The sequence below is a fragment of the Capra hircus genome, chromosome 6 (genome assembly GCF_001704415.2).
Source record: "Capra hircus breed San Clemente chromosome 6, ASM170441v1, whole genome shotgun sequence".
NCBI classification, from domain to species: Eukaryota; Metazoa; Chordata; class Mammalia; order Artiodactyla; family Bovidae; genus Capra; species Capra hircus.
Genome location: NC_030813.1, coordinates 15,224,327 through 15,236,865, shown reverse-complemented (window position 1 = coordinate 15,236,865; position 12,539 = coordinate 15,224,327). Strand labels below are relative to the sequence as shown.

The 12,539-nt window shown below is 37.4% G+C and overlaps 1 protein-coding gene across 1 annotated transcript in view; it reads left to right on the top strand.

The window, feature by feature from the left end:
* The window catches only part of ENPEP (glutamyl aminopeptidase), an 82,208-nt gene extending 70,628 nt beyond the window's left edge, over positions 1-11,580 (top strand). The window contains exons 18-20 of the mRNA XM_005681306.3: positions 911-1,051; positions 9,706-9,784; positions 10,781-11,580. Coding sequence (XP_005681363.2) covers positions 911-1,051; positions 9,706-9,784; positions 10,781-10,927 — 367 coding nt within the window. The 3' untranslated portion in view covers positions 10,928-11,580. The remainder of the gene's footprint in view (positions 1-910; positions 1,052-9,705; positions 9,785-10,780) is intronic.

The window sequence follows — 12,539 nt, the reverse complement described above, 5'->3', positions numbered from 1 at the left end:
TGGAGTTTCAGCTTCAACATCAGTCCCTCCAATGAATATTCAGGACTCATTTCCTTTAGGATGGACTGGTTGGATCTCCTTGCAGTCCAAGGGACTCTCAAGAGTCTTCTCCAACACCACAGTTCAAAAGCATCAATTAAGACTTAACTGTAGTCCCACGTAAAATAAGAACATAAGGACCCCCCTGGGGGCGCATGGGTGAAGAGTCTGTCTGCCAGTGCAGGGGATGTGGGTTTGACCCCTGATCCAGGAGGACCTCACAAGCTGCAGAGCAGCTAAGCTCATGGACCACAACTACTGAGCCTGTGCTCTAGCGTCCTGGAGGCACAATTACTGAGCCCACACACCACAGCTCCCGAAGCCCACATGCCCCAGAGCCCATGCCCCACAACGAGAGAAGCCACCACAGTGAGAAGCCCATGCACCGCAACTAGAGAGTAGCCCCTGCTCTCTGCAACTAGAGAAAAACCTGTGCAGCAACGAAGACTCAGCACAGCCAAAATTTTATAATTTTATAAAATTATGAAAAAGAAAGAATATCAGTAATTTAATTTATTAGTTCCTCTTTTAGTTTCATGGAATAATAGGCAAATGGATGGAGTGCTTCTATTAAATAAATACAATTAATTTTTTAAATTAATAGTTAAAATTGTGGGTTTTAACTGTTATAGTACTTCCAAAATAACTGAAATTTTCATACAGTTTACACTTCTCTAGTCCTCAAAATTAAAGAACAGTTAAGTATTTTAGAAAATATTAAATTGTGTTTTATTATTTTTCTTATTTAATTGTTTCCGTTGATGACTCAATAATTAAATTACTGGAATGAAAGCTAAGTTCTATCGGAATTTAGCTAAGGGTGAACACTGAAGGTTCATTTTGAATTGCTTTTCCATTTCACTTCTTTTAGGTATTTGGATTTACTCAAGGACTCAAACCTTATTAAAACACAGGATGTGTTTACAGTCATTCAGTACATCTCATATAACAGCTATGGGAAGACTATGGCCTGGAATTGGATACAACTCAACTGGGAATATCTAGTCAACAGGTGAGGTGATTAGATAATGATTTTTTGTTCTCTTTGTCTGATACCATCTACAAGTTTTTTTTTCTCTTTTTTGTGCTTTCTCTGACATCTATACAATATCTGAAGTGCCATATTATCAGAAGTAAAGGATCATGGTATTTTCCCTCTAGGAAAGCAATATGCTAGTTTAAGCATAATTCCTTTCCTGGAAAGTAGTGTTTCCAACTGATCAATAGATTTCTAAAATCTTCAAACATGCCTAAATTGCATCTGAGTCATCAGAGAAGCCCCTAAAGGAATTTCTCTGTAGCTCATACAGTAAAGAATCTGCCTGAAATGCGGGAGACCCAGGTTTGATCCCTGGGTAGGGAAGGTCCTCTGGAGAATGGAATGGCAACCCACTCCAATGTTCTTGCCTGGAGAATCCCATGTACAGAGGAGCCTGGTGGGCTATAGTTCATGGGCTCGCAAAGAGTTGGACATGACCGAGCAACTAAGCACACATATGTGGTTTATTTCAAATAATGCATATTTCATTTTAAAAGTTAGTTCACTGTTATACCTCTTAAAGACTTAAGAAGTAGAAAAAAACAGGTTTGTATTATGATAAAAGTCAAAAAGAGTTGACCTTAAATCTATTAGACCTGAAGTTTAATTTTTTCAGGACAAATAAATTAATGACTATTTCCAGTGCTAGTTCTAAACACTCTCCCAAGGCTTTTAATATTTCTTCATAGTCTAATAATCTAATTCTCATGTGATATTATTTCAAGTAGCCTAAAACATAAAATCATATAATAACCATATGTCAGACACAAACAAAAAAGCCCAATATTAAGTATGGTTAATTTGAAAAAGTATAATTTCCCCATTAAAATTGGATAAGACAAATTAGACAGAAATGAGCCAAGCTTCAGTCAAATATTTTCAAACTCTTAAACATTTTCCAGACTTCAGAATGAGTGGTTTTACTGCCTCTGTTTCTAAATAATTTATAGTCATCTTAAATAATCTGCTTTTTTATAAAGCTTTTGCTTTATGATTTTTATGACAGCTGATGACCAACCACTAATGTCCTTTCCAGTTTAAGACTTAACCAAAAAGTTCCAAAAACACTTCAGAAATTATTTGCTTTTATTTATTCCACTCAGCAAATATTAAGTCAGAGGTTATTTTTATATAATTATTTTTCAAAATATTTAAGATATAATTAAATCCTTATTTTAGTTTTTAAAATAATTAATATGATAAATATACAGCATATTTCCCCTTAAATGGTACATTCAATATGGTATTAGTTTCTTGGAATAAACATACTTATATTAAATGTTGAAATATGACTGAGAATTAAAAATAACATCAAAGAAGCCTACTTAAAGACATAAAAAGATATCTACAATATAGGATAATGTAAAAAACAGCAGATTATAAAAACATGTTTAATATCATTCCATTTCTATAAATAAACAAACATCCATGGAAAAATGACTCAAGGGAAAACAGCTATGTGCCAATAGGGATTTTTTTTTAGGTGGTATGTATGGGTGATTTCTATATCCTTATTTTTGCTTCTCTGTATTTTGTGCAAAATAATATACACCTATTTTATGATAAGAAAATTGAAATATTAAAAAAGGAAAACACACTAAGTTCCTGTAATGGTATTTTATAGATTTGAAGAAAGTCTATTACAGCTAACAGTTTTCCAGTGATTTTCTATAATTTCTATAACATTTCTTTTCTGTTTTATTCTTTGTGACTAAAAATTAAAGAATATATTTAGAAACTAGCAATGAATAGATTGAATAAAAACTGCAACTACCTATGTAAATTCTCAGTCATATTTCAACATGTAAATACATCTTAGTTTATCTAGCTAATCTCCATCTGTTGGATAATAAAATTGTTTGAAATTTTCCACTGTATAATTAATGTACTAGTGAACATCTTTGAAACTGAACTTATTTGTTCTCTTTGAATGTCCTTGACAATTTCCTTAGGATACAAATAATACTAGAAGCAATACTGCTGAGTTAAAGGATGCATTCATTTTTAGAGTTTCTGATGAATATTGCAAAACTGTCTCCCAGAACAAACTTTACTATTAACTTTGCCTGCTTTCCAACCCTTGCCAATACTCAGTGCTATCATTTAAAAATATTCTTATTAATTGAGTACATGAAAACTGGTATCTCATTTTAAATAATTCTTTCCTTCAATAAGTGTTATGGAGCATATACTATGTGGTAGGCTCCGTGCTTGGCACTAAAGTTATAATAGTGTACAGGAGAAAAAGATCTGCTTCTCTGTTTTCATGGAGTTTAGAGTCTAATGATGAAGAGCAATATTAAGTAAAGTGCAAGTGTTAGTCATTCAGTCATGTTCGACTCTTTGTGACCCCATGGACTGTAGCCCACCAGGTTCCTCTGTCCATGGAATTCTCCAGGCAAGAATACTGAAGCAGGTAGCCATTTCCTTCCCCAAAGGATCTTCTCAACCCAGGGATCAAACCCAGGTCTCCTGCGCTGCAGGCATATCCTTTAGCATCTGAGCCACCAGAGAAGCCTGTAACAGTAAGCAAAGAATCAAATAAATACATGTATAATTAAAACTGTAATAATTACAGATAGAAAAGATTCTGGGTACACTGAAAGAGCATAATGGGGAAACTGACCAAGTCAGGAGAAGTTGGAGATTAAGGGATTCCCAAAGGGAGTGATGACTGAGCTGAATTCTGAAAGAAGGGCAGGAGTAAATTAGATGAACAGGAGGTGAGCATTCCTGGATGAAAAGAAGAAAGCTAAGGGCTAAGCTTTTGGGGATCACATTAAGATTTGGGCTTTTGTTCTAAAAGCAATGACCTATACACTAACAATGAGAAAATAGAGAAATTAAGGAAACAATTCCATTCACCATTGCGACGAAAAGAATAAAATACTTAGGAATATATCTACTGAAAGAAACTAAAGACCTATATATAGAAAAGTATAAAACACTGCTGAAAGAAATCAAAGAGGACACTAATAGATGGAGAAATATACCATGTTCATGGATAGGAAGAATCAATATAGTGAAAATGAGTATACTACCCAAAGCAATCTATAGATTCAACACGATCCCTATCAAGCTGCTGCTGCTGCTGCTTCTAAGTCACTTCAGTCATGTCTGACCCTTAGCAACCCCATGGACTACGGCCCACCAGGCTCCTCCATCCATGGGATTTTAGAGCTAGAACAAATAATTTCACAATTTGTATGGAAATACAAAAAACCTCGAATAGCCAAAGCAATCTTGAGAAAGAAGAATGGAACTGGAGGAATCAATCTGCCTGACTTCAGGCTCTACTACAAAGCCACAGTCATCAGGATAGTATGGTAATGGCACAAAGACAGAAATATAGATCAGTGGAACAAAGTAGAAAGCCCAGAGATAAATCCATACACCTATGGACACCTTATCTTTGACAAAGGAGGCAAGAATATACAATGGAGAAAAGACAATCTCTTTAACATGTGGTGCTGGGAAAACTGGTCAACCACGTGTAAAAGAATGAAACCAGAACACTTTCTAACACCATACACAAAAATAAACTCAAAATGTATAATAGCAAATGAAGCAACTGATAAAGGACTAATCTCAAAAATATACAAGCAACTCCTGCAGCTCAATTCCAAAAAAATAAACAACCCAATCAAAAAATGGGCCAAAGAACTCAACAGACATTTCTCCAAAGAAGACATACAAATGGCTAACAAACATATGAAAAGATGCTGAACATCACTCATTATCAGTTCAGTTCAGTTCAGTCGCTCAGTCGTGTCCGACTCTTTGTGACCCCATGAATCGCAGCACACCAGGCCTCCCTGTCCATCACCAACTCCCAGAGTTCACTCAGACTCACGTCCATTGAGTCAGTGATGCCATCCAGCCATCTCATCCTCTGTGGTCCCCTTCTCCTCCTGCCCCCAATCCCTCCCAGCATCAGAGTCTTTTCCAATGAGTCAACTCTTCGCATGAGGTGGCCAAAGTACTGGAGCTTCAGCTTCAGCATCATTTACTCATTATCAGAGAAATGCGAATCAAAACCACAATGAGGTGCCGTTTCACACCAGTCAGAATGGCTGCTATCCAAAAGTCTACAAGCAATAAATGCTAGAGAGGGTGTGGAGAAAAGGCAACCCTCTTACACTGTTGGTGGGAATGCAAACTAGTACAGCCACTATGGAGAAAAGTGTGGAGATTCCTTAAAAAACTGGAAATAGAACTGCCTTATGACCCAACAATCCTACTGCTGGGCATACACACCGAGGAAACCAGAATTGTGTACCCCAATGTTCATCGCAGCACTGTTTATAATAGACAGGACATGGAAGCAACCTAGATGTCCATCAGCAGATGAATGGATAAGAAAGCTGTGGTACATATACACAATGGAGTATTACTCAGCCATTAAAAAGAATGCATTTGAATCAGTTCTAATGAGGTAGATGAAACTGGAGCCGATTATACAGAGTGAAGTAAGCCAGAAAGAAAAACACCAATACAGTATACTAACGCATATATATGGAATTTAGAAAGATGGTAACAATAACCCTGTATGTGAGACAGCAGAGGAGACACAGATGTATAGAACAGTCTTTTGGACTCTGTGGGAGAGGGCGAGGGTGGGATGATTTGGGAGAATGGCATTGAAACATGTATAATATCATATATGAAACGAATCGCCAGTCCAGGTTCGATGCATGATACAGGATGCTTGGGGCTGGTGCGCTGGGATGACCCAGAGGGATGGTATGGGGAGGGAGGTGGGAGGGGGGTTCAGGATGGGGAACATGTGTACACCTGTGGCAGATTCATGTTGATGTATGGCAAAATCAATACAATATTGAAAAGTAATTAGCCTCCAATTAAAATAAATAAATTTATATTAATTAATTAATAAATAAAAAGTACCCCCCCCAAAATAGAAGCACTGATAAGTCACTAATGGGTTTTAATTAAGAAAGTAAAAATGATCAATTTTGTTTTCAAAAGAAAGCTCTAGTGGTAAAGCCTAAATGGGAAACTTGGGGAAAGCAATTATAGAGTTACTGGAGTAATCCTAATAAAAGATGGTGGTAGATTATACTATGGATGTAATGATAAAGATGAAAAGATAAGAACAACCTTTAGAATTAGAAGTTAGAAAGGTAGATTAGAAGTTAGACAGCTTATTCAGCTTATATGCAGAATGCTGCTACTGCTGCTAAGTCACTTCAGTCGTGTCCGACTCTGTGAGACCCCATAGACGGCAGCCCACCAGGCTCCCCCGTCCTTGGGATCATGCATGCGAAATGCTGGGCTGGATGAAGCACAGACTGGAATCAAGAGTGCCCGGAGAAATATCAATAACCTCAGATATGCAGATGACACCACACTTATGGCAGAAAGCAAAGAGGAACTAAAGAGCCTCTTGATAAAAGTGAAAGAGGAGAGTGAAAATCCTGGCTTAAAGCTCAACATTTAAAAAACTAAGATCACGGCATCCAGTCCCATCACTTCATGGCAAATAGAGGGGAAACAATGGAAACAGTAAGAGACCTTATTTTCTTGGGTTCCAAAATCACTGCAGATGGTGACTGCAGCCATGAAATTAAAAGACGCTTGCTCCTTGGAAGAAAAGCTAAGACCAACCTAGACAGCATATTAAAAAGCAGAGACATTGTTTTGCTGACAAAGGTCTGTCTAGTCAAAGCTATGGTTTTTCCAGTGGTCATGTATGGATGTGAGAGTTGGACTGTAAAGAAAGCTGAGTGGTGAAGAATTGATGCTTTTGAACTGTGGCATTGGTGAAGACTCTTGAGAGTCCCTTGGATTTCAAGGAGATCAAACCAGTCAATCCTAAAGGAAATCAGTCCTGAATATTCATTGGAAAAACTGATGCTGAAGCTGAAACTCCAATACTTTGGCCACCTGATGTGAAGAACTGACTCACTGGAAAAGATCCTGATGCTGGGAAAGAGTGAAGGCAGGAGGAAAAGGGGATAACCGAGAATGAGATGGTTGGGTGGCATCACCAACTCGATAGACATGAGTTTGAGCAAGCTCCAGGAGTTGGTGATGGACAGGGAATCCTGGCGTGCTGCAGTCCATGGGGTCGCAAAGAGTTGGACACAACTGATCCACTGAACTGACTGAGCTTAATAATGGGAGGCAAGTGAGGTGACAAAAATAAAATGTCTAGATTTCTAGAAAAGATAAAATTTTCAGAAGAACAGTGAGTTCAGGTATGTGTGTGAGTGTGTGTATACGTACATACATATACACACATTACTGAACTATAAGGAAGCTTAGGGCTTAGGCGAAAATGTTATTGAAAATGGTATATCATGGAATTTAAACTATTTTAAGAAAAAAGTGAAAGCAAAGGAAAAGCTGATGATCCTGATGAAAGTAGGGATAGAGATGCTCAGTGGACCAGAAATCCAGATAAAGTCAAAGAATGAGGGTAAATTATGTCATGAAGCATACATAAATTAATGATTTTAGAGGTAGAGTACTTATGGATGATCACAAAGTATGATGATGGAAATTGCTGGCTGGAGTAGAGTGGAGAAAATATCTTTGGAAATGAGGAGGTCAAGAAACTAAGGAGTTAAGCTGTTTTATCTTCATCTAAGTGGACCTTGAAGTCATGGCCTGGAGTAGAAAAGACAACCAGGAGTCAGATGCTAAAGTGTATCATAAATGAGATCAAGGGGAATAACCTGAAGAAGCAGAGGGTCTTAAAGAGTGAAGGAATAATGGTTTGTAAACTGTAATGGGGAGCATGATCACACCAATTCCTTTTCTGACCTGGTGCTATGGAGGATACAGGAAAAGAAACATTCTCCAAATGAGTAGTAGTATTCTCTGTAAAGGGGTAGTCCAAAGGGCTAGGTGAAGGGTTTGAGAGTAACTCTAGACGGCCCAGTCAGAGACCAGAGGGCACACACATGACAGGTGCAGTGTCATGCCTGAGTCTTACATTTTGGATAATGACTGATGATATTACGTAAAGGGAAATCGCTTGCATTATACTTCTAAGAAAATAAAGACAAAAGACATAATGGATTTAAATTCAGTGGTGTCTGCGATAAGAGTGACCATTGGACCTAGTATACCAAAATTGTGGATAATCATTAGAACATTTCATCTGTTTCCATTGGGTACATTTTCTCTATATATTTCTTTTGCAAACTGATGATTCATTCCTTTGCTAATTTCATGTTGGCATATTTCTCCCTATTACCAATCTGAAAGGGCTTCCCTTGTGCCTCAGTTGCTAAAGAATCCACCTGCAATGAGGGAGACCTGGGTTCGATCCCTGGGTTGGGAAGATCCCCTGGAGAAGGGAAAGGCTACCCACTCCAGTATTCTGGCCTGGAGGATTCCATGGACTGTATAGGCCATGGGGTCAGAAAGAGTCAGACAACGACTAAGTGACTTTCACCAATCTGAAAGGGCTCTTTAGATAGTCAAAATATTTGCTCTTTTTACAACAATACATTTTTACTTTTAATTTTATGGCAGGCTTCCTTTCACATAAATTTTTTCATGTGTATGTGACAAACTATTAGTTTTTATCTTCATGATTTCTTGATTTATGTGATATTTTTTAAATGTAAAATTTCTCCTCCTGTTTAATACTTTATACATTGATATATTTCCTTTATCCTTTCCCAACATTCCAAAAATTCAAAGTTTATAGATAATTCTTGGGACGGTTTTTTTTACACTGTGATTAATTGGGATGAAATTTTACCTGTGTCACTGTTATTTGCATTTTGGTTTGTAAGGAAATTTGTGATTTTTAAGAGAGAAAAATGCAAAAGGTATAGGAATAGAATATAATCGCTTAAGTGCTATCTTTGCACTTAGCTTCAAATGTCTTTGCTTAGCAGGCTGATATAGATGATAATGCCAAATATGCAAGTAGCCAATAAAGCTTTATGGAAGCAGAATAAATAGCCTATATTCGAATTTCTGTATCTGTAGGAAGACACATAGATTATTAGTTAAGATAAAGGTGACAGAGCTATTCTGCTGTAACAGACAAAACAGACAGCTTAAAGGACAAAAGTAATTATTTCTCATTTGGATTGGTCTCCTGAAGTGAACATTCCAAGTTGTTAGGGTGGTTGTGCTCCATGAGGCCTAGGGCCTTATTCTGTGTAGTTGAAATCTGGAAGAAGGGGAAGGAGAAAAAGAAGATCGAAGGCAAGCAATTTCCCTTTACTTCCTTAACAAGAAGGTGGAAGTTGCACCTACCACTTCTGTTTATGTTCCGTTGATGAGAACTGGATCACCAGTTTGCACCTAGCTAGGAGGAAGGCTGAGACAAGTAATCTGACTATGGTTCTCACGTGTGCAGGAAAAAGGAGACTAGATTTGGGGAATGTAACAACCAGCCTACCATTTCGGGGAAAGTGGAGTGGATCTGTCTACAAAAAAAAGTGCAGAAGTTGCTGCGAATTTCTACTGAATAGAATTATTTTAAATTAAATATGTTTACTTACTGTTTTATACTTACTGTACTTTACTGACAATTACTTTAAAAAAACTCTCAAAATAAAAAGGACATGTCTGCATCTAGAGCAAATATTTAAAGTTCTGAGCACTTACGTAGCCTTTTCCACCCCTAAATTTCTCTTCAGGTATACACTCAATAACAGAAACCTTGGCCGGATTGTGACTATAGCAGAGCCATTCAACACTGAACTACAACTCTGGCAGGTAGGAAGATAAATTCCTCTATACTTGTCAAGGAAGGAACAGAATTAATTTTTTTTTCAAGTAGAAATTATATTTTCTCTATTCAGATCCCGAAAGACAAGGAAAAAGTAATAATTATTATATATAATTAAATGTACATCTTATTCTTTTTCTAAACTAAAAAAATTTCAAATAACCAAGAAATAAAGTTTAAAAGTTGAGAAAGGTGAGGCCTGAGGAGGATTAGGCTCTTGGTCCATGAAACCATACAGTTTGGCAAGCCATGAGCAGTCCATCTCCCCTTTCCAGGTAAGTGCAATCCTGGCATAAGCTGCTCAAGATTTGATTCCTTTCAGAACTCAGAGTTTTGGAATTTCAAAACTAAGCCCAAATCTTTCATCAATTCCTGTGGGGTAGAGGGGTGAGGGGATGTTCATTAACGTTAGCCAAACAAAGATTGTATGAATTTTGGAAGGTTACATCCTTCTGTGAAACAAAATAATTCTTATTTATGTAAATAGCATATACTACTATGGTTAAGTTTCAGAGAGGGTTTTGGAAGGAAGAGGGAAAACAAACCAGATTTAATAGAGATTTTTTGATGAGCCCTCAATGAGTGAACTGAGTGTATATAAAACACTCCAGACTCTTGGAACAAAGCAAAGCCATCATTCCACAGTACAGATTTTCCAGGAAACACCTTGGGAGAACGTGCAGAAAACTGAGGAACCTGCAGAAGCAGAGAGAGCATGCCCGCCACCACTGTGCGGCTCTCCTTCCCCAGTACAGCAGAGCCTCTTCTGCGGGACGTGCTGCCAGGCGTCCAAAGCCATGGGCAGTGACTACCAGTCTGAGAGATAGGCTCACTCTAATGATGCACCAGAAGATGTATCTTAATGTTGTTCCGTGATACTGAATTTCCAGGGAAGAAGGAGACAAATCCAGAATGTCAATAAAATCCCTGAAGAACAACTGGGCTTAAAATGACTTTCTTAATTACTGCCTTCTCTTTTATAGATCAAGAGCTTTTTCGAAAGATATCCTGAAGCTGGAGCGGGACAAAAACCTAGGGAGCAAGTACTGGAAACAGTGAAAAACAATATCGAGTGGCTAAAACAAAACAGGGACACCATAAGAAACTGGTTTCTTGATTTGAATGGTTAATGTGTCCAAATATCATATTTTAATTTTGTGACTCTATTGTTTCACCTGTTAAATATTTGGTGGCCTAATTTACAAGCACTATGGAGGGAGTTTTATATATAGATACTGCTTTCACTAAGCACTGTGTTTATATGTCTTGCAAAGCTTTTAAATTGTTCCTTTTTGTTTATGAAGGAAGATATTAATAGAGTAGTTAATGTACTCAGGGATTTCTTCTAAGCATACTTCGTAGGAGATTCTTTACAAACTGAAGATAATTTAATAGCCATTTTAAGGTCTTTAAATATCATTCTTTGTATCTTAAATCTGTGAAAATAGAAGAATTTGGTCTTAGCTTTACATTTTTAGTACCAAAGAAACACCACTTAATCTTCTCTCTTGAATGATTTTTAAAGTTTAAACACCAGTACTTGAGGAACCAATATTACCATCTTAATCTTTATTTTATTATTCAGAATCACACAGATCTAACATCATTGTATTCACATGTTTTACTCTTTTAAATCCTATCAAAGTAACCTGGGCTTAAATTTTACTCAAGGATTGCATGAATTAGCCAAAGAAACACCTGACTCTTACCTTTGTTTTAAAATCAACAAAAGAATTCTCCTCTCCTTTTAAAAATAAATCTGAATGATCACCTTGAAAAACTACATTGTTTCCCAGTGTTCCTTTACTCTTGAATAATAATGACTGCAGCACTCCCCAAATACTTTCAGTTCAGTTCAGTTCAGTCACTCAGTCATGTCCGACTCTCTGCGACCCCATGAATCGCAGCACGCCAGGCCTCCCTGTCCATCACCAACTCCCAGAGTTCACTCAGACTCACGTCCATCAAGTCAGTGATGCCATCCAGCCATTTCATCCTCTGTGGTCCCCTTCTCCTCCTGCCCCCAATCCCTCCCAGCATCAGAGTCTTTTCCAATGAGTCAACTCTTTGCATGAGGTGGCCAAAGTACTGGAGTTTCAGCTTTAGCAAATACTTTACCAGGAGGCAATAAGATTCAAGAACCCAGTCTTTTTCATGCTTAGTTTTCTGTCATCTTGCTCCATTCCCTACAAAGTTCCTTCAAATAAGCTATGAAATTAAGGCGAAGATAGTGTTTAAATCCTACATGGATTTTAGAGGAAAAGGGCTAAATAATTGGAAACTTATTAGGAAACAGAGAAGGGTGTTCATTCCATAAAACTAAGTGGAATTAGAATTTAGCTTTGATCTTACCTAGCAATCTTTAAGTATGAAAATAAGGAAACCCATGGATGTTTCCAACATGACTCTGCATATCTGAGGATATATCTTCTTAGATATAACTTTAATGTGTAAACCCTTATATCCTAATCCATACAGAATCAGTTCAGTTCACTTCAATCGCTCAGTCGTGTCCGACTTCTTGAGACCCCATGGACAGGAGCACTCCAGGCCTCCTTGTCCATCACCAATTCATACAGGATAGCACTGATCAAATTTATATTCGTGATTTGACTAAAGACATCAATTTTGTAGGAGCTGGGGGCAAGAACATGTTTAATATGACACTTGATGCCGAGTAGATCCACACCACCAGTCCAACAGACAGAAAAGATAGTAAATTCATATGTTCCAATCTACTAT